Genomic DNA, 27,168 nt, shown 5'->3' on the forward strand with positions numbered 1-27,168 from the left:
CGCGATTTCAAATGTTGGCATTATTTAACAGACAGCCTGTGTCTGCTGATAGACAGGCTGTTACAGAACAGCACTTACGAATCTTGGAGAGGGGAAGTTTATCTGTACAAGTTAAATCACATCAACCGTCATGAGTTTCTCTTTGTATGATATTATCTATTTGGGTGTGGTCATCAACTGGACAAACTTATATTCTTCAAAATATGTACTTTTTTATTTATGAATTTCTTTGATATATGTCAATAATTTATATTGTATATCGAGTTTAAACTGCAACTATGCTATTGTCGCATTTCTACTTTAATTTTAGTTGGGCTTTTGATTTTTACTTAATATTTGGAAAATCTGTCTCACAATGCTTTCGTTTCGTTTAAAATCCTTGGGTTTTCCTCAGCGAAGAATGGTCTTACCAATTTCTACCTATATTTTCGTTATAATTAAAATAATTAGCATAGTTTTTTTCTTTTCTATTCGAGAGTCACTATAAACAGTCTGAAATATCCAATGTGGGAAACTTAAGCAGTGGCATTTCCGAAAATGAAGACTAGTCTACTTGCCTGATTTTCTCTCTTTCAAAATCAAAAAGCACTTCCGAAACTTTAATTTGCATGTCACTAACACTGTTCTTGTTTGAATTTTCCACTACTCACCATTTTTTTGTTCTATTTGTTTTGTCTATCACATTTAAAAAGTTTTGTGTTCTATCGCCAAAAGTTGTTCCATTCCTGCAGTTCCCCGCCATCACAATCGTCACACTTTGTGGAGCACATTTTTGTCCGCTTTCGATTTCGGATCTAACGACCTAACGAGCAATGAAGCCGGGGCGGCAAAAACGTATCCCTATTTATTGCAGCCGTGAGTTGAAAATTGGTCCTGAATTTGGTGGCTCCTAGCGTCTTTTAATATCCCTTTATCAGCGAGGCCACATGTTGCTTCTCCTCCTCGGTTAATCCGTTCTTCAGCGTCCGTCTTACTGATGGTGGTGGAAACATTTGGAGCAGGGTGAAAATGAAACAAACAAAAAAATAGAAAAGATGAAACGGTTGAGTGAGAATTGAATTTTCCCTTTCAGTGTTTTTGCATTCATGCCGAGAAACACTCATGCAGAAGCTCTTTTAAGCGCAAAAGGAAAATCCCTGAACTGTGCACAAAAGAACAGAAGGACACATGCAAGCTACTGGTGGTTATCTGCGCGGGAGGAGGAAGAGGAGAGGGAAGGAGTGGGAAAACTGAGGCTTTATTCGCCCCTTGAGATTGAGTAATGTGGTGCACAAAGTTGGATGGAACCTGCACAGTCATTTTCACTTGCTTTAGAATGCTGCCTTGTCATACACAGGACGGCAGGCTCCGGCGGTCTTCTTCGTTGGACAGCACGAAGCTTTGCCTTCCTATATGTATTTGCTAGTAGAGTAGGTAAGGAACCTGCTTCGTAATTTAGTTCCGCATGGTGGCATATTCACACGGGCTATCGGTAGGGTTCAATTGAATTTTACGCTTTTTTATTGGAACGAATGGAGTCTTGTTATCCCGGTAATAAGAAAGAGGAGGGTTGATTGAAAAGGACTAGTTTATTAATTTGGCATAACATTTATGGAGATATTAACATGGGGAATTAGTACTTTGAACTATCAACTATCATTGTGACAAATAGAATTTTTTGAATTTTTGTTTGTTGGACAATATTTAACAAAAAATATTGTCGCTTCCAATGATTGTGCAGTAGAGCTGGTTAGTATTACACATTCGCGCAATGTTAGTCAGTTTAGATGTCAGTTTAGATGTGCAGAACAAGTAGAAAGCATAGCATAATGGGCTGAACTCGAAACATAAGCCAAATTACTGTAAAGTTAAAACGTCTAATGAAAAGGTGCAGGACCAGTCTATTTCCCGTAAGGCCAATATTTTGCTTTAATTGGATCTTTCGTGGATAAAGCAGACAGGGTATTTTTTTTAATCAGTTCGCTATTTTGTTTATATTTTGTCTTATCTCAAGTAAATGCTCCAAATGCCAGTGGCGGATCCAGAGGGAGGGTCCTGGGGGTCCGAACACCCTTCCCCCGAAAATTTTGACGACAAAGATTTTTTGATACCATGGCATTAAAAATTTAAATAATATACAACCTTGTCCAAATATCGCGCATTTACATACCGAAGATAGCGCTTTCCAAGCCCGGTACGACAGATTTGTGTACTTAGCGAACTACGCTTCTATGAATGACGTCATCATCGACTATTTAAAGAACAGATTTGGCCGGACAAGCTCAGTTGCCTGTTGAACGGAAGGCGGAGCAGATCACTGCGCTGTGTAGCCAGTGTAGCGGAGTGAGAAGTCCGTTGTGGAGGCACGCTATCCAGTGCTATACTTTCTTTTGTGTGGTGCTCGTTTCCAGCACACTTTTATGTACAATCTCGAACACAGTTACTCCAACACAAAATCGCTAGTACATTCGAGCTCCATTAACAAACACGGTTAACATACTGTCGTGTGATTATATTGTCTAGAATTTGATTTTTCTTCACCGGTCCGGCATTTTTACCACACACAATCGATAAGTTTTTACGATTTTTAAAAACTGATCTTGTGCTATAAAGATTTAGTTTCAGATATTAGGTCGGTCACGGTTTTCTATCTTCTTTCTTCAGATCTTCTCAAATAAGTTTAATTGGATTCGATCGCCTACTACAAATGAAATAATTCCTACGTCTACAGATCGCGCACCCCCATAGGGCTGCCCCTTGTAGTTTTTAACTTCTTGAGAAATTTCTATTTTAAATTTATTCCAAATTCAGTTCAAAAGCATTCCAAACCAGATTCGATTACCAAAACTCATTTTAATTAAATGAGGGTATCACATATTACGTGTTGTACAATGAATATTTCAAAGTCGAAATTTCAGACCCCCTGCGAATTTTTTTTCTGGATCCGCTTCTGCAAAATGCTAATTGGTTTCGTTATGTTTTATGTCAGTTTTAATAAATTATTACTGAGTGAATTCGGTTTGATCATTGCGTTTACCAAGGACAAGTAATTTCATTTGATTGGCGGGTTTGGAAAGTGGTTCAAGAACACTTGAGAAAACTTCCATAAAACTCCATCTTTCATAAGAGTAATTAAACGTATGAGACGTTTCGGCTCCTTGTTATGACATCGTTTTTCAACTTCCATCAAAATTAAAGATAGTTTTATAACATTCTTTTTGAAGCTGAATGCACGAATTGAAAACTCTCTTTTATAATAGCATGATCACCGCAATTACAGCTTCAATTATTAAGTCAAACTATTGCTCAGATTTAAGATTCAAATATCTCGGGATATAGTTCAACTTTAAAGGTATCTGTAGATGTTACATTATGCCAAAGGTGCCAAAAAGGATCAACTTCTCGGTACAATAACCGGAACATGGTGGGGAGGAGACCTGATTAGACTGTATCGAAAAACGATATTATCTGTGATGGAAAACGGGTGCTTCTATTTTTGTTCCACTGCAAACATACACTTCATCAAACTGGTGCGAATCCAGAATTGCTGTTTGCGTATTGCTCTGGGACCTCTCATATCGATTGCTCACCCGGTGCGATATTTTGAACGCATTGGTGATAAAGTCACACAATATTTGATTCACACAATGCGAAAAATATATGAAAACAATTATTTGTTGTCGATTCGACCATTGTTCGTTTGTACTACCATGTGATTTCTGGAGATATCTTCTATAGAGCTAAAACTATTTTGGATAAAGTTAACTGAAAGCGGATGCGTGTTTCACTACTTCATTAGAATGCCCATTACATTTGGACCGATACACCCAAAACTAGGGCGTAATACCTTTACGGCAATAAGAAAAAAAATAGAGGGTTGTATACAAGACACGACCACCGACATTGAAAATGCGACATGACTAGCGAACACCATGTGCACCATTATCGCATCAATATAGCATTATTTTTCAGGGCACACGCGCATTACGTAGTTACTTTTAATGTTATTGTTCACTGGCAAAGATACAGAATTGATTACTAACAAGCACAAATTAAAGACAAGCTAATAAAAGGGATTTTTGGATAATGTGGTTATATTTTTGCCTTTCTCAATAGAAAGGTATTTTATATTATGATTCACTGGTAAAGGTACAGAATTAACAAGCGCAAACTTAATACAAATTAATAAAAGGAATTCTTGTTCCATGATGTATTCGTCCAAACAAGGACGGTTTGCTGATAAGTATGTTTTGTGATACGGGACGTGAATCATTTGAAACGATTTGAACCTTGCCGGTGATTCGCTTCTGCTACACACACATACACACGAACATTCCCCTTTTCGCAGGTCATATCAAAAAAGCACTTTGTGAAACAAGGTGATCTCCAAAGGCAATGAAATTTTAAGACGGCTAGGTATTTTAGAGCAAATCAGCAAATCCGTGACTTAGAACGGAAAACTAAGACTAGGCTGGTTCATATGGACATGATCGAAAGAAAATGTGAAGAATCCTTTGCCTTCTGCTACGTAGGTGTTGGGCGTTGCACCCAAGTCTATCGCATCGTCGTTGATAGAACATAACTCATCATCATGTTCTACCGCCTACGCCGACAAAAATTCTTCAAGAATCCTCGTCTAGAACGACCATGCGATCATTCTTTTCCCATTTTGCTTGCATTAAGCCATGATTTTCTAAGTTTTCCATTCTAAATTTATAACTGATTCGCTCTGGAATACCTATCCGTCTTTCAATTTAATCGCTTTTGTTTCTCTTAGTCTTAAATTTTCCGAAAATAGCAAACAAAATCGATGCAGTTGATGATTTTATTTTTTATTGAAGCCATCTTGGATTTTAAAACTGTAAACGCCATCTACTACCAACTTCTTTACAAATCACACTCATATTGATGATGTTTTTCAGTATATTGTGGTAATTTTTCAGTATATTGTGGTAATCATGGTTTTTGAAATGGCTATGTAAAAAAAATTCCAAAGGGAAACAATTTTTTCAATTGACTAAACCCTTTTGTACAAGAGCGCACAATACCTTACATGGAAAAGAAATTTTTGCATTCCGGATTCTCCTCATCAGTAACTAGCACCAGACATTGTGGGCCAGTTAGTCGACGAATCTAAATTAGTACCAAAATTGTCACTAATTAAACGATAAATCCAAAAATTCATACGCCTTGTCTGACGTCTAAACAACTAACTAGGTTCGTGTGAAGTCTCGGCTAACGAAGTACAGAAGTTCTTGTTTCAAGATCAGAAAGCGGAATACGAACTTGTGTTTTGGTTCGAGAACGAAACGTCTGGTACATAGAACATTCGTACTTGGTTACCCAAGACGTCACTTGGAACCAACTAGTTGTTCAGATGTCATGGAAGACGTTGATGTAGGAATTCACTAGTGCCAATTTCGATGCAAGTTTAGATTTATCCACTAATTGGCACAAACTCTGGTGGTAGTTTTATGTTATATTTCACCGTAAGTAGAAAAATTGGGTAAACACCAAAATTTCTCACTGATGCTAGTTACTGATGAGAACAATCGGAATAGACACCAATATTGATTAAGGTTCTTGGAGCACCGTGGTAACCTGAAGCCGTCATTTTGAATTTCAAATAATACCCATTTTGATTATGGTTTCCACTACTTTATGGTAACCAGAAGCCACCATCTTTGTATTCCAGAAGGCGTCAGTGCTAGAAACTACTTGTTTGCACTAGAAATATTTACTAAGTAGTTACTAAGATCAGATGCGGTTTTCTTAGGCTTTGTATCAGCGCTTCCTCGTGTTGTTATACTTGGTGGCCCACGAAGAGAAAAATTATATCCTTTTCAAGGAATTTAATCTGCCCATAGATTTTAGGTGCCGTAATGTCTGAGTCGAAACTTTCCTGAACCAAGAGATCTTAATAGTTTGTCGTGGTGAATGGCGTAGCTTTCTTAAGTTTTTCTGCAAGAGTGCATTGGAATTTTGTATACTTGATTGTGCATTCAAAAATAAATTTCAACCTTCTTGTTAGAAAGCAGTGTTTCAAATGCACAACAGCAGTAAAAGAGTTTTAATGGCAGTGCAGTAATGTAGCCGTATATTTGCCAAAAGCGGCATTTAAATTTTAAACTACTCGGTGATCACGCCGTCGACCTCTACTTTGTAGGTAGGAATGTAGACACGGTAGCCATTTAAGAAATATTTGTCGTTAGTAGTATCATGTGCTTATTTTAGATAAGATATCGCAATGCTGAGCTCATTTCGCCGTACTTTCATGATATCCGTCGCGACTGAATAATTTTGTGTCACATCTTCAGAATACGTCTTTTTTCAGGCTAATTCATTTATGTGCGGTCCGAAAGGCCGACGCAAAGTAAAATGTTGAAGAGACAGCAATTACGGGAGTAATACGTAACTGAAAATGTGATCATCTATCTGTTCTCGACGTATGACTGGATGTTACCTTTTTTCCTTTTTTATTTCGACTATGTTAGTCACATTTTCTTTTTACATTTTAACGACATTCAATTAGCTAGAGATTACTGGGTAGGAAAAGTTATGAAAATTAGAGCCATAGTACTCAAGCGAGAGCAAGGATGTGAAGTAAACAGATCGGAAGATTAGAAGTGGCAGGGTCATTAGATCAGGCTTAATATCGTACGGGCTTAACTTTTGTCTTCTGCTGATGAGGGTCGAACTTAGGCAGCATAACTGTTACCGATACCAAATGGCAAAATCGATAGCAAATGACAAGAATAATGTGCAAAAAGTTAAAAAAGCTTAAAGTTAAAAAGCTGTTAAAACAGATCATAAAAGCATTTGTTTTACTCGCATGGGCAAAATCAATGTCGTAATGGCATTTAGACTGGTAATTCCATTCTGATATTATGCACCGTAAAAACAATCCACCATCTAGGTAACTGCACCTAAAAATTGTCTCCTAAGCGCACTGATTTTGAAATGAAATATGCTCCGTCCGTCGCCTTCAAACACCTAGCCTCAACTGATTTTAGAAAGTCTTCCGCGAAAATGATCCATCCATCTTCAATCACCGCAATGATGATATTACAGACAAATCTGTAGTAAAATTATATTTAAAATTTCTGACCTGTCGGTGCACCATATTGATAGTTTTGCTCGAAATAAGGCGTGAAATTTTGGTTTTAGTGTCATTTTCGAATGATCGACCCCCCATTATTGGCTCGAATCAAAACTCGTCGAAATGTCAATTGACAATAAGTTCATCCGGAGTGTTCCATCTTGTTTACATTTTGCTAGCGTTGCCAATTTGATTTTGATTCCTTCACCCACTGTGGCTATGCTACAACGCTTTTTCGACATGCTGTCATAGCCCTATGTAGCGAAGTCGAACAGCACGCGTCAAGAGCGATGCTGCGCAGCCACATTGAGTGGTGGAATCAAAATTAAATTGGCAACGGTAGCGAAATGTTACAAATAACACTTCAGATGAACCTACCGTCAATTGACATTTCGACGAGTTTTGGATTGGCGGTGAGTCGACGGCCACCTCATCTGGCGGATCCTCAGCGCTTTTGTGCCGCTTCGGTTCCTAGGTTTCGGTTATATGGCTAAGCCACATCGTACCATGGACAGATGTTCCTGAAAGGTATCGGATGGTTACTAGAAATTTCCCGAAACCTAATCTAGAAAATAAAAATTTTCTGTCAACACTCCTTTTCTCCGTGGAACTCCAACGATTTCGCCACCTGGGCGTCATTTTGACACTACAAAACTTGGGAGAGTGAATATCCATTGATTCGGTAAGTTAAATAGAAGGGTGGTATTAAACTTTCCTATTGTAAGATTTCTGTGAAATGTTATTCGCAGAATGCTAAAATCCATGCATCATCCTATCACACTTAACACTAACAAAACAGGGTCAAAAAAAGAAAGAAACATGCAGTGTTAGTCAGGCATTCGACACTCTAGTAAGCCAGGCCAAAGGCCTTCAAAAATCAACATTATAGCAGAAATAAATTCACCAGTAATAAACGTCTTAGATTCTATTGGTTGGGATGGGATGAGAATGCCCTGGAAGCACGCGGTTACACTATCTACAATGCGCTTCCATCCCTCGGCTAGACTGGTGAATGTCCACTACGCTCCACCGTGAACCCCTCGCGCGTTCTCGACCTTTTAACTGAAGTTTATGCGGGAACAGAGAAAATATCACAAATGTAGCCGTGTTATAGTTATCCACCACCATCGAAAGAAGGAACATTGTTGCCAATAATTAGAAAGCAATTTTGCTGGAAGAGACGGAGAATCTATAGCACATAATACTTACACGACTTCCGATCTGCCTGCCTAGTTCGTTTCCGTTCCCGTTGGGCAGGCCTGGGAGTGGACGCCTTTGTTGCTGTTTTGACCAGTGACTCTAAAATTTCATCGTCGCCATCCGTGAAACTTTCGTCCCGATTGTGGTTACTACCGGTGAAGCTGCTGTTCAGTGTGCTATGTCCACTGCTGTTCATTAAGGTCACGGGTGATGCCGTCGCGTCACCGCGTCTTCGCCGCCAAGTTAATGTACCGCTCATCTCAACTTCCTCGCCGGCTGGTCCTTTGGTTGGTGTTCCCAGAAGTGTTCTGTGGTTGAATAGAAATTTAGTATATTCTCAATAGCTCGAATATAAACGCTGACTAACCTTAACTCGACATCGGCTCGATCCTCCTTAGTGCCCTTAAATTTAGCAACGTCAACAATCAGCTTCCCCCTAGTCTTGTTTCTCTCTCTGTGATTGGCCTTCTTTTCGATCTGCTGCTGAACACGCTCCCGCGTCGTTCGATACTCGAGAGCGAACTCCGACACAATCCGACAGAATTCATTTGGCCGAGACTCGGAAATGCGGTGCTGAGGAACTCCTAACCATAGCAGGAACTTGCGATACCTGTGACGATGAGAATCTTTTAGTGAGACCTGCATATTAAAACAATTTGAAATTTATACCTATTCTGTACCCTCCTGTGGACAATACTTAAGATAATGATGCGTTCAGCACAATCTGCCAGGAAGTCGATCAGCTTTTGCTTCAAATGTGGTGCCGTATCATGTTTGCTGATCAATTTTAACCGATCCCAGGAGGCCTTGCACTCCGTTTCCAAGTAGGTGACGTTATGAGCCAACTCACCGAAATCGGCCTTTGAAGCCCGAGTAATGGGCCCTATTTCCGAGTACAAATCCGTAGTGTTGGCTTGAGTTTCCATGACCATGTGACATAGATGATGTAGCAACGAGTGCTTGTGAACTGTATCCTTAACCTCAGGTACTTTTGCGAGGTAATCGATCTGAAATCCTTTCACCGGTGCACCATTTAGGAAAATACCTATCTTGAGTAACGTAGAAAGAATACACTTGAAGGTTAGATTGCTCTTCAGCAGCTCGATGCCCTGTTTAAGATCCATCAGTGGCTCCGCGATTTCTTTCTCTATGTTCTCAAAGTCCAGCTTGAATGCCCACAGCTTCAGTCGAGCTCCGAGCTCCGAAATGGAGGAGAGCGTCAGCAGAAACTGTTCCGCCGTTCCCAGTGGCAGTTCCGGATTCAACATCTGAGCTTCCTGAATCTTGCAGCGTTCCTCGTCCGTCGGTAGCATGTTCAGCAGTTTTTCGATGCCCTCTCGGGTGACCACCGTGGAGTCCATCTTCAGAATGGCAGCCTTGATGGCTCTCGGTGGTGGAAGCTTCGTCATGGCTATGTTGATAGCGTTCGAACGTTTGTGGTCCAGTACGATGATTTCCTTGTTCTTGTTCAGCTCCTGCTGCTTCTGCAATGGGTTGTGGTTTTGGAAGAGAGGTAACGATTAGATTAGATTGAGTTTTTGACTATGTGCTAAGAACGGTTCCCGTCGTGGAGAAGCTCCGTCTTTCAGTTATAGGTATGCTAATTTTTATGTGCGGAAGCAAGAAATTATAAATTTGGCGAAGAAAACATCATCTGCATAAGCTTGGCATGCGTTGAGAGAGGTATTATTCAATATTGAGCAATGGTGCAGCCAATATTCGGCAAAATAACAAAATTTGGAGATTTGTGTGTCCGTACCCATCACAATCTCATTCGTATATTTCAGATGGCTACCTTCACTGCTACCGGTCCAACATGGTAGGAAACAAATCAATACCACTTCAAAATTTATTTATTCCCTTTAAGATAGTTTCCGTGATAAAAAACCAGCGCAGTTCTGCTGTCGAAATCTAATCGGTACATTGATTTCACTTATTCAATTGTAAAAGTTTCTGTTATTACACAGCGTTCCTTATTCTGTTGTATTATCGCTTTCTGTCAGTTCGGTCTGAATTTTCTTTGTAAAGAAAATAGTCGCCATTCTCCGGCTGATATATCTACCACACATATGTAATGAATATTTAGTACACATATCTTCTTGTGAAGTACCCAGTGGATGGGGTTCTGGCACATAGAGAAAATATATTTACATTTGTAGAAAACTCGATAAACGGTGATAATGCAATTCATTGTTACCACGCTCCGACGAGTTTTATATATGTTTGCTCCTGCTCGCAACGGAATGTCCATCCGCTTTTATGACAAACTGGTCTGAGCTGGAAGTGATGAGCGTGGAACCGTATGGCAACATCATGCTTCCATCCGTGTGATAGACAACGATTTGACGGGAGACATGGGAGTAGAAAAAAGCGGGTCTTGAAACAAAACTTTTTATCATAGCAGCATAGTGAGAGATTTGACAAAGGACTGGATAAGGCTCACACAAGAAAACTTGATGAAAAGTTATTTTGAAACAAAAGGACAACAGTATGATGGATGATGATTTATGTTCCGCACGAGTTACTAAATGAAAGGGGTTTTCTTAGCTAGACATTGTTTCGGGGTGAGTTTAAAGAGACAAATAAAACTGTAAAGCTGCTGTGTATCATAGCGTAGTTGATTCTATACAAAAGTCCGTTGAAAAAGGGAAACATTCCTTTCTAACAAAATATTCTATTCAAAATTGGAGCAATGGAATTCTGAATTCTGGAATTGTGTTTTCTGGTTCTCGTGTAGAGTAGAGAAAGGCTTTCGTCCATAGTATCGCTACTGCTGCCTTGAAGATCACGGTGGATGTTTATGATATACGATATATTGACCATGGTCTTGAAGCCTTCCTCCTTGTTGTCCGCCTTTTTGAAATTATTGGTTGTTACTAAAGTTTTGAACCGTTGGGTGGAGTCATTGATTATTCTGTATTCTTTAATGTTTTAGCTGTCGCTACTTCGTGATTTTACTTTCGGTATAGATGCATGAGTTTTTCTTTGGTGTTAGTAGATGGTTTTTGCTTGGGAGTTTCCGCACACAGCTTTTTATATTTCACATTGATCACCTAACCACACTTAGTCGTGCTACCAGCCAGCGGTCACCTCAGGGGGTATTCCGAACTTCCTTCTCAGGCGAGTATTTTGCTTTAAATGACGATCCGCTTCCTGAAAACATTCTGCTTTCGAGCATGCCATCGGGTGCATCACGTCTCTGCAATACGCCGGACGGTTTGCGGTTGTACTACCAAAACGTCAGAGGGCTAAGGTTGAAAATTGAGGACTCGTCGCTGTTGTGCTATCTTATGACAAACGCCTTTTTGGGGTAAACTGAGTGAGATATGCCACATTACTTGTCTAAAAAATCTGCACAAGGTGGCGTTTTCAGAATTTTGACATTCTGCTTGGTTACTGAGATACAGCGAGAAACGTGCTGAGAAATTTGTAATTTTTTGCTTCAAATGACTGTGTCTGGAGATTGGCTCCAGTTATCTTGATGTATGAGATGTTTTTACGTGTAAAACTATCTGAGAAACACAATGGCATAATCATTTTCAAAATAGAAAATTTAAGTTTCAAACTAGAAATTTAGCATATTTGGCAACACTGCAACCAAAAATAATTATTTTTGCCTTCCTCCTATGGAAAGGCTATGCAATCTCTGAGTCTCTTATACCACTCGACTCAGTTCGTCGAGTTATGCAAATGTCTGTGTGTATGTGTGTAATACACTGTGTATGTGCGTGTGTATGTATGTATGTGATCAAAAATATGCACATCGATTTCTCAGAGATGGCGGAACCGATTTTTTCAAACTTAGTCTCAAATGAAAGGTACATCGTTCCCATAGGCTTCTATTGAATTTCATTTAATTTCGACTTCCGGCTCCGGAGCTACAGGTTGAAGAAAGGGGTCACGCATGATATTTGATATACGTTACTTGCAGTTTTTGACATTGGTTCCATGGGAAAAAACAGTGTGTCCCACATTTATACGTTCACCCTATTTTTTCAGAATATTTTTTTTCTATTCAAACAAACTGCACCAAATTTTTAGCAATTGCTTTGAAGCTTTATCAAAGATGTTGAAATTTAGAAGCTTAGTTTAAGTGAAAAGAGTGATGTCCCATTTTTATAAGTTCGCCTTAGTTTTTTGCCTTTCTCATACAGAAAGGTTATGCAATCACTCTGAACATCGTCGACCTAATCCCGGTCTAATTTTTTGACTAATATGGGTCAATACACGTCAGCATTACTGATCCTCTTAAAAGTCTTCTGATACGTTTTCTCCCTATAGTGCAAACATTTTTGAAGCAGTTGACTACTAAATGGCCTCTCCTTGCAGCGATCGTATCCTTCGATGGCTAAGTCATTGAACGAGGTCATCGATTCGATCACTGTTCTACAGTGGACCAGCAGATGTATCCTCCCGAAAATCGATTCCTTTAAATTTTTACTAAATAGTTTAAAATGTGATGCTTTCGCATTATGTGAAACTTGGTTAACTTCCGATATAAATCTCAACTTCCACGACTTTAATATAATTCGTCTGGATCGAGAAAACCCCTATGGAGGAGTACTTTTGGGGATCAAAAAGTGCTATTCTTTCAACCGAATTAACATCCCTTCAACACCAGGCATTGAAATTGTCGCTTGTCAAGTTTTAATCAAAGGTAAAGATCTTTGCATTGCTTCCATCTATATTCCTCCTAGAGCCTCGGTAGGGCACCGAACGCTTTGTAATATCACGGAATCCTTACCGGCACCGCGGCTAGTTCTGGGAGACTTTAACTCGCACTGTACGGTATGGGGCTGTCTTCATGATGATAATAGATCAACATTAATCCAAGATCTTTGCGATAATTTCAACATGACCATCTTAAACACGGGAGAAATGACGCGGATTCCTACACCACCAGCACGCGCAAGCGCGTTGGATTTATCGCTATGCTCGACATCGCTACAGTTAGATTGCATGTGGAAGGTAATCCCTGATCCCCACGGTAGCGATCATTTGCCTATCGTGATTTCAATTGCTAACGGTTCAAGACCATCGGAAACAATCAATGTCTCGTATGACCTCACACGGAACATTGATTGGAAGAGTTACGCGACCGCGATATCCGTTAAAATCGAATTCACTCAAGAACTTCCTCCGGAGGAAGAGTACAGGTTTTTGGCTGGCTTGATTCTCGACAGTGCGAATCAAGCTCAGACTAAACCAGTACCCAGCGCGAATACCCATGGACGGTCTCCCACCCTGTGGTGGGATAAAGAGTGCTCAGAGCTGTACGCGGAAAAGTCCACTGCATATAAGGCCTTCCGGGAAGACGGGTTACCCGCTAGCTATCTACAGTACGCGTCGTTAGAAAGGCGAATGAAGAGTCTAATGAATGCCAAAAAAACGCAGTTATTGGCGCCGGTTCGTCGACGGGTTAACGAGAGAAACAGCGATGAGCACTCTTTGGGGTACGGCTCGACGTATGCGTAACCGTAATAGTACCAACGAGAACGTGGAATATTCAAACCGTTGGATATTCGCTTTCGCCAAGAAGATCTGTCCCGGTACAGAAAACGTGCCGCGCCGCGTCTCCACACGATACCGCGAACGAAACATTGTTTTCGATGGTGGAGTTCTCACTTGCTCTCTTATCATGCAACAACGCTTGTTGGATTTATTTAACAAGTTTCTTGAGGGTAACATTTTCCATCATGACTGGAGGCAAGTGAAGGTCATCGTCATCCAAAAACCAGGAAAACCAGCCTCCGACCACAACTCGTATCGGCCGATTGCAATGCTGTCCTGTATTCGGAAGTTGTTCGAGAAAATGATCTTGTTTCGCCTCGACAATTGGGTTGAAGCAAATGGCTGACTGTCAGATACACAATTTGGCTTCCGCAAAGTCAAAGGGACGAACGATTGCCTTGCGTTGCTTTCTACAGAAATCCAAATGGCCTATGCTAACAAAGAGCAGATGGCATCAGTCTTCTTGGATATTAAGGGGGCTTTTGACTCAGTTTCTATCAACATTCTGTCAGAGAAGCTGCACCAGCATGGTCTTTCACCAATTTTAAATAACTTTTTGCTAAAACTGTTGTCTGAAAAGCACATGCACTTTTCGCATGGCGATTTAACAACATCGCGATTTAGCTACATGGGTCTTCCCCAGGGCTCATGTCTAAGTCCCCTACTCTACAATTTTTACGTGAATGACATTGACGATTGTCTTGCCAATTCATGCACGCTAAGGCAACTTGCAGACGACGGCGTGGTCTCAGCTACAGGGCCCAAAGCTGCCGACTTGCAAGGACCATTACAAAATACCTTGGACAATTTGTCTGCTTGGGCTCTTCAGCTGGGTATTGAGTTCTCCACGGAGAAAACTGAGTTGGTTGTTTTTTCAAGGAAGCGTGAGCCGGCGCAACTCCAGCTTCTATTAATGGGTGAAACGATCAATCAGGTCTTCACATTTAAATATCTCGGGGTCTGGTTCGACTCTAAAGGTACCTGGGGATGTCACATTAGGTATCTGAAACAGAAATGCCAACAAAGGATCAATTTTCTCCGAACAATAACTGGAACATGGTGGGGTGCTCACCCAGGAGACCTGATCAGGTTATACCAAACAACGATATTATCGGTGATGGAGTACGGGTGTTTCTGTTTTCGCTCCGCTGCGAACATACACTTCATCAAACTGGAGAGAATCCAGTATCGTTGCTTGCACATTGCCTTGGGTTGCATGCACTCGACCCATACGATGAGTTTCGAAGTGCTGGCGGGCGTTCTTCCGCTAAAAATCGATTTTGGGAATTCTCATATCGATTGCTCATCCGATGCGTCATTCTGAACCCGTTGGTGATTGAAAACTTCGAGAGGCTCGTCGAGCTAAATTCTCAAACCCGATTTATGGCCTTGTACTTCGACTACATGGCACAGAGCATTAATCCTTCTTCATATACTCCCAACCGTGTTCGTTTCCTAGATACTTCTGATTCTACTGTATTCTTCGACACATCCATGAAGGAAGAGATTCGTGGAATCCCGGACCATATACGCCCGCAAGTGATCCCCAATATATTTTATAATAAATTCCGAGAAGTCGACTGTGACAAAATGTTTTACACTGACGGATCAAATTTCGATAGGTCTACTGGCTTCGGTATCTTCAACAATACTATCACCGCTTCATTCAAGCTCAATGATCCCGCTTCAGTTTACGTCGCAGAGTTAGCTGCAATTCAGTACACACTTGGGATCATCTACACTCTGCCCACAGATCACTACTTCATCATTTCGGACAGCCTCAGCTCTATCGAGGCTCTTCGTTCGATGAAGCCCAAAAAGCAATTCCCATATTTCCTGGGGAAGATACGGGAGTCCTTGTGTATGTTATCTGAAAAATCTTATCAAATTATCTTTGTTTGGGTCCCCTCTCACTGCTCTATCCCGGGCAATGAAAAGGCCGACTCATTAACAAAGGTGGGCGCATTAAATGGTGACATATACGAAAGACCAATCTGCTTTAACGAATTTTTTAGTATTTGTCGTCAGAGGACACTCAACAGTTGGCAAACCTCGTGGAGCAATGGTGAACTTGTAAGATGGCTACATTCCATTATCCCAAAGGTATCAACGAAGCCTTGGTTCAGGGAGATGGATGTGGGTCGGGATTTTATTCGTGTAATGTCCCGACTTATGTCCAACCACTACACCTTAGATGCGCATGTGTTGCTGATTACATGTGACCATATATCACAGACGCTGAGACAGTCACAATAGTCGATAAAATAAAATCACTCAGGCAGACAATTGGTGAGGGAGCAAATAAAACTGGCTCATTCAATGAGTTTCAACGTCTCATATGCTTAGTGTGGAAGTTTACCGTGACTTAACTTTACTTTACGCTTGTCCGGACATGCCGTAGACTCAGGTGATTCGCATTTCTAATGCCAAAAGACCCTGACTCCTACGGTAGCAGACAAAAAGTTAAGTCGCCGGTGAGCTCTAAGCTTGCATATATGATCCTTCCACGCTTTTCTAAACTTTCTCCCTTCAACTCCTTGCTCTCCCTTGAGTACTATAGCTCTAATTATTGAAAAATATACTTCACCTTCCAGTCCCTTGCTAATTAAATGCCGTAACAACCCTTATTTATACTTTCATAAAAACGATAAATATCCCAATTTAGCCCCTCTCTTTTTATTTCTCGTTTTTAGAAGTTTCCTCCTGCCGTGTGGAACCGATCAGCTCCAGACTGCCACTAAGGGATTCCCCGCGGGTCCGAAGAATACCATCCGCCAATCCGACCTACTAGACTGAGGCGCTAATTGGTTTCGCTGATCTCCCGTTTGTCCGAAAGTTGCAAGTTTTGCTCTTCTCTCCCGGTCACCATCTACGCCTTCTCTCCCCTGTCCTTGATACAACTGCCTCTACACCGATTTTGGAAATAATCCCCCCTCTGAATATCTTGACCAAGCATAAGTCTCCGGTAAAAAAACAAATTTGTATTCCGTATTCCTAGTTTTAAGATATTTGTAATTTTACCTCTTTGTTAAAACTATTGTCCCCCATCTTGTAAATAGAATTGTATCCCTAGTTTTTAAAACACCGGTGAAATTTTTCATAAATATTTGTTCCCCCTTTTGTGTACCAAACTATATTGTTAGTTTTAAGATAACTGTAAATATTTCCTAAAAAACTATTACTATTGAATTCCTTGTTTTAAAATTTTTCATAAATTTTTTTTTGTCCCCTCTCTTGTATATAGAATCTAATTTCTAGTCTTAAGATAGCTGTAAATTTTTTCTCTTTTATAAAAAAAAATATTTCAACATTGTAACCTCCTAGTATTAAAATATTCAAAATGTAAAAACAAAACAATTTGGCACCGCCAAGCTAACGCATTTGTGCCTATCAAATAAACGAAATGAATAAAAAAAAATACACGTCAGATTTACAACCAAAATTTTGATTCCTTCCAAAAGTTTTACTTGCATTCTTTAGCTAAAAATAATTGACACGTATTTTTTTGTTTTGGCTGAATATGATGTTTTTTCAAGTTATTAGTTTATGAACTTTTGAAGTATATAAAATTGAAAATTTTTCCATCTCTGATAACTCGGAAACGAATCGATATATGGAAAAAAAATAAATTAAAAAAGTTGCGTTCTCAAATCAGCTTACCGAAAAAATTTCACAAAAAATATTTTTTGGGGTATAACTTATGAAATTTGCAATTATTAGAAAGAAATTGACTTTTTTTGAAGTTGAACCATTTTTTTTTACTTATTCTTTGCTTTGAATATTAAGAATCATGTTAAAAAGTTTGTGTAAAAATTTGGGAGTGGATATCAAAATACTTTGCGAGATATTACAATTATAAACAATAAGGCAATTTTACCGATATGCCTGTTATAATTGAAATATCTTGTAAAATACTTCGAGTTCCATTCTGAAATTTTCACATAATCTTCTTAATAGACTTTTGTTATTAAAAAAATTGTTTTCAGGGCGACTTAAAAAAATTGTTTTTAACCCTTGGATACTACCAAAAAACTCTTAAATTTGCAGAATGCGATTCATTCCATGTCAGATTTACAACTATAATTTTAGTTCCCTCCAACTTTTTGCATTCTTTAGCTAAAAATTATTGACACGAATTTCAAGCTTTGGCTTTGTTTTTCATGTTTTGAGTTTTGGAACTTTATAAAATATTTTATTGAATTTCATAAATTTAATAAAATTGAGCATTTTTTAATCCCTGATAACTTATAAACTATTTGAGTAGTGAAAAAAACATTTAACAATAAAGGTTGCGTTTTCGCATGATCTCACCAGAATTTTTTTTTTTTAAATATGTGTTTTTGTTATGTTATTTATGTATTCTGCAAATGTTAAAAGCAAATAATTTTTTTAGGGCATCGTCAAAAAAAATTCTTTTTAGCTTTTTCAAATAATTTATAATTATATCGAGAAGATTGTGTGAAAATTTCCGATTAGAACTTGAAGTATTTTTTTTAATGTAAAAATGCCTTGTTTTAAGTTTATAGTTGTAATATCTCGCAAAGTATTTCGATATCCACTCCCAAATTTTTACACAAGCTTATTTACATGATTTTTAATAATTAAAGAAAATAAAAAGTAAAAAAAAATGTCCAACTTAAAAAAAAAAACAATTTGTTTCAAATAATTGGAAATTTCATAAGTTGTATAACAAAAAATAATTCTTTGTAATTTTTTTCCGAGTTATTAGTGATAGAAAAAAGTTCTATTTATTAAACTAAAAACTAATAATTGGAAAAAATATCATATTCTGCCAAAACAAGAAATACCCTGTCAAATATTTTTAGCTAAAGCATGTGAGTAAAAATTTTTGGAAGAAATCAAAATTTTGGTTGTAAATCTGACTTGGAATAACCCATAGGTTTTCTATATTTTAACAGAGGCGTAGTTAGGGGCATGCGATGAGGGTGAGGGGTGATCTTCCTAATGATTATAAATGTTTATAAGTAAGGAAGTATTTTTTTGGTCCGGCTTTGGGTGAAGTCGAATTGTTTCTAGCGGTGGTGTGCATGAGTTGAATAGCAGATATAATATGTAACGGAACTTTTACCGGTTGGATCGTGCGAGAGCGCAACTTTTGTTATTTGGTATTTTTTATGCATCGAGTGGTTTCCGAGTTTTTAGTGGTTAAGGGGAATTCGGTTTAATGGGGTTCGGGTTCTGCTAGCAAAGCTTGATAAACTAGGATGTATCACGAGGTTCTGTCATTGGCTTCAATCGTTCCATGTATACCGCGAAGTCGTCTTGCAAATCGATGACAACGTGTCCGAATCCTTTTCTAATAACTCCGGAGTTCCTCAAGGTAGTACATTAGGTCCGTTACTATTTTCATTGTTCTTGAATGATCCGATCTTTGTTCTAATGCGTGGAGGGAAACTGCTGTTCGCTGGTGACTTGAAACCATTTCTTGTCATAAGAAATGAAGACGATTGCCGTAAGTTACAGTGTTTCATTGATACCTTTTACAATTGGTGTCAAACAAACATGTTGATTCTTAGTGTTGCGAAATGTTTTGTTATCGGTTTTCATCGTACAAGGGAGAAGCTTAATTTCAAGTACAACATTGCTGGAACTCAGCTGCAAACGCACTGATCACGTAAAAGATCTGGGCGTTATTCTTGATGAAAGGTTAACTCATACCAATCACTTGTTATTGTATGTATATTGATTCTCACCATTTCTGGCCAGGTTTCTGGTGTTCCTTCGATTGTAGCACTCGATATCCTCCGCCAGGGTGACAGAGATGGCGATAATCCGGGCTATAACGAATATTGCCCCTACGATATTGTTCTGTACGCACTCGCAACTCGTACGGCCATCACCCGGAATATCCTGTTCAGCTTTTCACGGTGCCCCTTGGTTTTCAGCACAGCACCCCAAGCAGAAACCACATATCGCAGTAACAGTAGGTAGCAGACGTCTCGTGCTGTTTCTAGGACCGTCGACGTTTGGCACGATTCTCACTATTGCGTTTGTTCACTTCGCCGCCTTTTCGCAAGCGTAGTCGACATGGTTGTTGAAGCTGAACCGGTCGTCGATTATCACTCCCAATTGCTTCAGTGCACACTTCGATGCAATCACGTGCCCTCCTACGTCGATTTGCATCCGCTGAACCGCTTTGCAGTTGGTAACCAACAACGGCTCCCCCTTGTAGTTAGTTATTTGCAGCTAACCACCGTTCATCCAACTCTCGATTGCGTCTATTGTCTCCGTCACCGACACCTCCACGTCTTCAAGTGTCTCACCCATCAGGCAGCCGCAATGTTAAGATTTACACATTGTAAATCCCGTCCCAAAGAGTTGGACCGAGCATGGAGCCCTGAGGAACGCCCGATTTGACCCGCATTGACGCCCATTCAGCCCTTCGCTCATCTCGTACAACAACACGCTGCTCTGGCAGTAGTTCTTCAGAATCTGGTATAGATAGTCGAGAACCCTCATTCTGTACTGCGCTGAGGCCTCTTCGCTTTTGTTTAGATACCTTCTCAGCGCTCTCGAGCACTGTCCGAGTTGCGTCCACTGTTGATACTCCTTTGCGAAATTCGAACTGCATTTCGGACAGTCCACGCTCACTCTCCATGCATTTCGTCAACCTGTTAAGGATAATCTTTTCCAGGAGTTTTTCGAGTGTATCCAACATACTTATGGGATTATACGAGGCCGGATCGCCCAGTGAATTCCATGGCTTCGGCAGCAGCACAAGTTTCTGGACCTTCTACATTTTGGGGGAGTTGTCTTCATTTAAACATTTCTGCAGCACCACCCTGAACATGTCCAGATATGCTGGGATCGCAGCCTTCAGAACCACATATTCCAACCGGACCGGGGACTTTCTTTGATTTCAGGCGCTTCGATGCTTCTGTGAGTTCATCGTTAGTCACTTGCCGTGTCCGTGTTTACTCCTTCCCCTACGCCGTACGCTGTCGATGGCCACGTAGTTGGTTCGTGCTTCGGGAAGAAACCCTCAACGCTTTTCTTCAGATTACCCGGGCACATTTCGGCTGACATCGCTGAGCCTTTTGATAGATTGGCGTCTACTTCTCAGCGCAGCTTTTTTGTGGCAATCCGACTTGCTAAGTCTGATTTCCCGTTTTAAAGCTAGCTTCCCGAAACACTGCCTTGCGCTTTTCGCCATCTGGCTCCGATATTGCTATCTGTCTGAAACAAGCAGCGCCTAGTGTACTAAGCGTCTCGTTCCACCAGGAAGCCGGGCGCCGTCTATTGCGTGGTTCCAGTTTTCGCGGTATTGTGGCGTCACAAGCCGTCACCATTCGTCTTGTCCACGTTCACGGTCGCGCCTTTCGGCAGAAGTGCCTCAATGAAAAGATCTTTATGGAAGACTTTCGTCTTCCACTTTCGCTCGCCGGCCATCCTTTTCCGTGCTGCAGTTAACAACATACTCTCCAATCCATGTTCGCCACCAATGAAGGACCACAGAATGTAACGTCGATGATAAACGATTTGGCAGTGAAGGTTCCGATGAACGGAACCTTCATTGCCAAATCGTAAGTGTGTGTGTATGTGTGCGTATGTGTGTATGTGACAAAAATGTCACCTGTGTTTCTCGGAGATGGCTAATTCGCGCAAATTTAGTCTGTAAGTAGCGGTAAGTCCACTACTCGGGTTCTTGTTTGCCCGCGCGGACCCTTCTTTTCAGGGCGGCCTAGGTGTCTCTACCGGAATTCCGGATTTTCGTAACACAACAACAAAAAATAAACAAACAAATAAATTACTAAATTTACCGACATTTATTCACCTACTCTTCACTGCGTTTCTTATGGTCCGCAGCTGCTGACGATGGCGGTAAGGCGGACGGTTTCTTCCGACCGGCCGGGACTGCAACGGCCGCATTCTCCTGTTGTCGTTTCGTTCACTGCTACGGCAGCGGTCCTTGACTTTTAGCTAGGGAGGTGAGCTTGGCTCCTTTGTTGGAACCTCCCTAGCGACGGTGGGGATAAATCACCGGGAGGGAACCTTTGTCCGCCCTGCTTCATTCTCCTTGATGGTTAACTGTGGAGAAGAGCTTTGCTCGTTTGACTGGTCCTCCACAGTGAGAACGGTACTGGTGTCACGGGTTCTTTTTGTTTAGTCGGGGAAGCGAACGACTCCTTGACAATTAAATTCCGTTATCATGCGACCCAACACCACAAAACACTGAGCACCTGGACCACGGCTGGCACTTTCGACGGTTATCTACTACCGTCGCACACGCCCACTTAACGTATGTTGCAGTGGCGGGAAACTGTCCCGAAAAAACACAACAATTTTCTGGACGTCTGATTGTTACCGTGGTCTGTCACTTTCTGTCGTATCACGATGGCCGCCTTTCGCACTCGACCAAAAAAAAAACACCAACCGCCTCACCGCATAGCTGTCATCGCCGATCCGTAGCAATATCAGCACACATTCAGCAAAAAGAGAGCGGTGGACTATCTAATCCCTATGTTATTTATTCACAAACATAAAACAAAAATTATCTAACCTAGCTACACGAACAAAGCCGTTCACATACGCGAAAATAAACAAAATTTACATGAAAAAATGCACGGTGTCGAACAGCGGTGAGCATAATTTTACATGTCAACAAATACACTCTACGGAGTGTATACCCACAAATAGGTATATTTCCACCCAGTGCTAAATTGTTACCCTGACGGGTTACAAGTCTCAAATAAAAGGTACATCCTTCCCATCGGCTGCTATTGATGTATGTTTATTGATTTCCATGTAAACTGGTACACCATTATTGGTTGCCATAAAATGGAGAAACATGAAATTTTAAAACGCTGCGTTTTAATTTTTTTGTCGGCTTGAGACAACACTGACAAGAAATAAATGAAGAAAACATAAATAATAGTGTGCTGTTCAATTAGCGCAAACAATTCCCAGTCGCTCGCATTGGATCAAAAATGAACTCAACCATCTAAACAGCGTGTCGGTCTTACCCTATCTAAAAACAATCGGGTTTACCCCAACAGTACGCATTTTTCTTAAATACCCAATCAACAATATTAAAATACTTAAACTTATCTTCGACACAGATTTTCAAAGCTTTTGTGCTGTTAAAACCTTAAAATGTAACAACTAAAAATAACGCCCAAGTGCGCATCAACTTTGCTTTCGCATGTTTTGGTTAATTTGTTGACGTTTGATTAACCTATATGGTATCGATGTGTCTCGAAATGCTCAAAATAATCGTACTGATAGCATCCTGTTATTATTGTATGATTTAAAATTTGATATCTGGGAAAAGTCGTGTTTCCCTATTTGATTGAATTCTAAGGGGAAAAAATATTAAGCACCAAAGCAAAAAATAAAAAATAAAACTCATCAGCTGAATGATTCAAACACAACGATTGTTCATTAGAAACAGTTTAGATAAAAAATGGGTTATATTTGAGAACATGAATGTAATGTACATGGTGGGAGTGTTTTCGTGTAAACAGCCGTGAAATATTTCGTTCGGTAGTGTATTGTGTCGGATTGTGTCAATTGGAATCTTGAGTGAACAATTTTATTACAGTGTATTTGATCAAAACAAATCAAATTTCGTCAAACCGATAATATAAACTACAAAATCAAAATAAGTAAAACATTTAACTTTTAAGGATGGGAATGTTAAAAAAGTACTGTTAGGAGTTGAAAATTTCTTGGGATGACACATATCGGGATGGTAGATAGATAATACTAATGAACACTCAGCCAAAAACAAACAAAAAACAACAAAGTGGAATCAACAAAATGTTACCAACTTATTCCGTGAAGACACTCACCTCCTAGTGATTGGTTATGAATGGAGGGATGAAAACGAGCCAAACAGTGAGGGTTTTTTTTTATCCGAAACAATGTTGTGCAGGTTGAAATTTTGATATTTATCATGAGGTTGAAATGTTGAATACACAGAGAAGAAAAAGAAAACGCAAAGAGAACAGACACGTTTGTGAGTAATGATAACATTAATGATACACATTGGACAGCAATAAAATCGTTTACGCCTTTCGATTAGCATCTCATCCATACTGACTAGTAACCGAAGCCAATAGAGATAATACTTTGTAGCAGAACTAACAGGTGGATGATTTATTAATATGCTAAAAAAGACTATGCAGATTATGTCTGTGATATAGAGAAGTTGAAACCTAGAAATGCTCAGTGGTATAACCTTGCGAAAAACTAACCCAAAAGCCCAAAGTTCAAAAGTCATTTACCTTTGTCATCAGATCTTTGGCTCTAGATTCGAACAAATGCTCCAACTTCTGGGTGTCCACGGTGGCCTCCGGTAGCTCGTCCCAAATGGTACGCTGTATCGTTGTCGGAATCATATCCTCGCGAACTTCCTTCCAGAAAAGTTTCACCTGCAAGCAATAAATTCAAAACACTATAGAGCCGCATACAGATACATGTACACACACGAATGGGATCTAAGAGTGGACAGAAAAGTTAAATTGCTTTCTGATTCCAATTTCCCGTTCCGAATAGGTGGCAAGGAAATGAATTTTCACCACTGGAAACTGATAAATTTGAACTGGAAAATTTCATTTGTTAAGGAACAAAAAATCTAGCGCCGCTCTACCAAACTCATACTCACAGTCTTTTTATTCTTCTTGATTGTGTTCATCCCGCTGGTGTCGCCATTGGTCATGGCCGCTGGATTCGTGAGACCACCGTTGGGGTACATCGGTGGCACCAGGTTAGTGAGTGGCGGTCGCATCATCATGCTCGGCGGAGGAGGCATTACGTTCACCGGGGGCATCATTCCACCGGGTGGTGGAGGTGGTGGAACTGCTCCTCCAAAGCCCCGAGGAGCAAGCACATCCTTATCGTCGTCGGACGTGAGATCGGTAAAGTCCAGGTCGCACAGATTTAGCTTCCGAGTCATGTTTTTCACAATTTCCTCCCAGTGGAGCTCGTTTTCGGATTTTTTCTGCTCACTCGCCAGCTTCTTGATGTCGCTGTCCACGCTGGGGGATCGGGAGATGTCCTTGTTGCTTTTGCTTTTCGCCAATCCCTCCTTGGCTTTGGAAATCAGACCGGACATGTCACCGATCCGGTTCTGGGGCTTGTCCTCCTGCGGACTTAACGGTAGGCTGCTGAGCTTCTGCGTCAGATCTTTGACCGTGTGATCCTTTTTCAGCTGCAGTATAAGTTTCTTGTCCTCGTTGTCGGATTCCACTGGTGAAAAAGAACGAGAAAATTATTAGTGATACACGAATGTAGAGCATGACGATGTATGTTTGCAAAGATTCTATTGTGCATTGTACGTGAATTGGCGAATGCAAAAATGTACATTGAATGAAGCGGTTATTACTTTGACATTCATTTCACAGATATCAAGTCAACAATCAATATAAAGTGTTTGTGTATAATGTTGATTCACTACGGATTTCCAGAAATAAAAATAAAATGGTTTCTGCAGCTGGGGATTGATAAAATATACCATTCTTTTTTAAAATGTATTTACTTAAGGGGGCTATGCCGCTAACCGCATCTTCTCTGCATTTGCCGCCCAGATGATGTAGTGATATTACGATAATATATTACAATTTTTGGAACAGTTTTTTTGCGATTAAGTGGCCTAAAATAAACGTTGGAAGTGCGATTCATATTTTTTTAAAACTACTGTTAGAATGCACGGAGTGAGGTAAAATTATCCGTGATTAATGTAAAAGTCGCAACTTTATTATTGTGTATGGAATAACAATATATGTATTTGTGAGGAATATACTACCCATGATCGCATAGTTGTCCCGTTTTCTATAGGATTTCCTATCTTTATGGGACTGATATGCGATCATAGGCAGTATAGTGCCCATTAATATTTAAAGTCCCACAATGAAAAACAGTAACCGTAGATAAACGCTGCTAAGGAATTACATTTTCATTAAGTCTTATAGACTTACATGAAACAACTAAGTTTTGGTCTGGTGCGACGATAAACATATGACCTTCCAGTGGTGGGATAATGGCCACCTGGATAAGTGCGAAGCATATAAATAATTGTGGAAGCTTGGCGCTGGAACACTGAAAAACTTGGAGTGCTTTGTACACCAAGATCAAAAGCTAGCTTTGCGCAAAAAAATAGTTATTGACGTCGATTTGTCGATGATTTATTGAGTGAGACATCGATGAACTCTTTAAGGAACACGTAATCTTAATCGAAATGTAACGAACGAAAGCGAGAAATATTGACTCTACACGTAATTTATGCCCGGACTATGTCCCTATACAGAAAATTGTGTGTGCCGTGCAGGGTTGTGGTACCGGTACTGAAAATCCCGAGAATACCGACCCATTATTGGTACCATAATACCGGTACTGAGCAAAAGCCAGTACCGGTATTTTCGGTACCATGCAATTTTGTTTATGAAAAATATGTAGACTATAGCGGGACCCTTTTCCAAATATCGGTATATAAGGTGGCTTCTAATTATATTTAATTATATTCTAGATAAATCGATCAGCTTACGCCTTTGGGGTGGGGCTATCATCATAATAATTCTAGAAGTTAAATATTTATAACTCCCGTTGTACTGAACGATATGTTCAAATTCCTGCACTATTTGGTCGAAATAAAATTTCAAATATTTTTTAATAAATTTCAAAGTATTAACATCTAGCATAAGTGTAAAAATATGTTTTGATTTTTTTTATTAGCGACATTCTCATTGGTTTCAATTTTTCACTGGGTGGCGCGTAGTAAGGCTGTGGCATAAGTGATGTCTATATTTGAGTTGCGCCTAAATCTTTATCTATAAAAGAACGAACAGCAATTTAGTAGCTTACAATTTTAGAGCGAACTGCTTCGAATGGAGCGATTCGTATTTTTTGGTGATTGGAAAATTCAGCAAAACTCCATATTTCACAGGAAATTAGCAGCCTTGGTATGCATAAAAGTCGAAACGAATTTACAGCTAAGCGATAATGCCGAGAGTAAATGCAACCAACGTACACGTATGTATTTTCGCTTCGATAGACTGTTGATACTAGGATTTCTTACATTTACTATTATTGAATTCCAAGTGGCCTAGATCTCGAAATAAAAGAAGGTGCCGCATTTGAAAAATACCTTCTGCTGCAATGAGACATCAGTTTAAGCTTTCAATTTCACTCTAGGGATCATGCATAAATGACGTAGCATTTTTTGAGTGATTTTTAAAAACCCCTCTCACCCAACGTAGCATTTCGTCACAAACCTCAAAATACATAGCTTGACGGTAACTCCCCCCCCCTCTTTCCCCGCAAAAATTAAAAAAAAAAAATGAAAAACGATGTTAGTTATTCCCCTGCAAAGAAGCTACGTAGCATGACATAACCCCCTACCCCCCTATCGTCACACATCA

The 27,168-nt window shown here is 40.0% G+C and overlaps 1 protein-coding gene across 10 annotated transcripts in view; it reads right to left on the minus strand.

The window, feature by feature from the left end:
* Positions 1–211: 211 nt before the first annotated feature.
* Positions 212–27,168, minus strand: part of LOC131692285 (FH1/FH2 domain-containing protein 3) — a 428,161-nt gene continuing 401,204 nt past the window's right edge. For 8 of the 10 annotated variants that reach the window (XM_058979247.1, XM_058979246.1, XM_058979249.1 and 5 more), the window contains 6 exons: positions 24,417–25,000; positions 24,037–24,183; positions 8,948–9,762; positions 8,646–8,888; positions 8,288–8,586; positions 212–973 (listed from right to left, as the gene is read on the minus strand). In XM_058979247.1, the coding sequence (XP_058835230.1) occupies positions 900–973; positions 8,288–8,586; positions 8,646–8,888; positions 8,948–9,762; positions 24,037–24,183; positions 24,417–25,000 (2,162 nt within the window). In that variant the 3' untranslated portion in view covers positions 212–899. Of the gene's footprint in view, positions 974–7,982; positions 8,141–8,287; positions 8,587–8,645; positions 8,889–8,947; positions 9,763–24,036; positions 24,184–24,416; positions 25,001–27,168 lie in introns of all 10 variants that reach the window. The other 2 variants (XR_009305953.1, XR_009305954.1) reach the window with 1 other exon arrangement.

This window comes from Topomyia yanbarensis, chromosome 3, assembly GCF_030247195.1.
Source record: "Topomyia yanbarensis strain Yona2022 chromosome 3, ASM3024719v1, whole genome shotgun sequence".
In the NCBI taxonomy this organism is placed as follows: domain Eukaryota; kingdom Metazoa; phylum Arthropoda; class Insecta; order Diptera; family Culicidae; genus Topomyia; species Topomyia yanbarensis.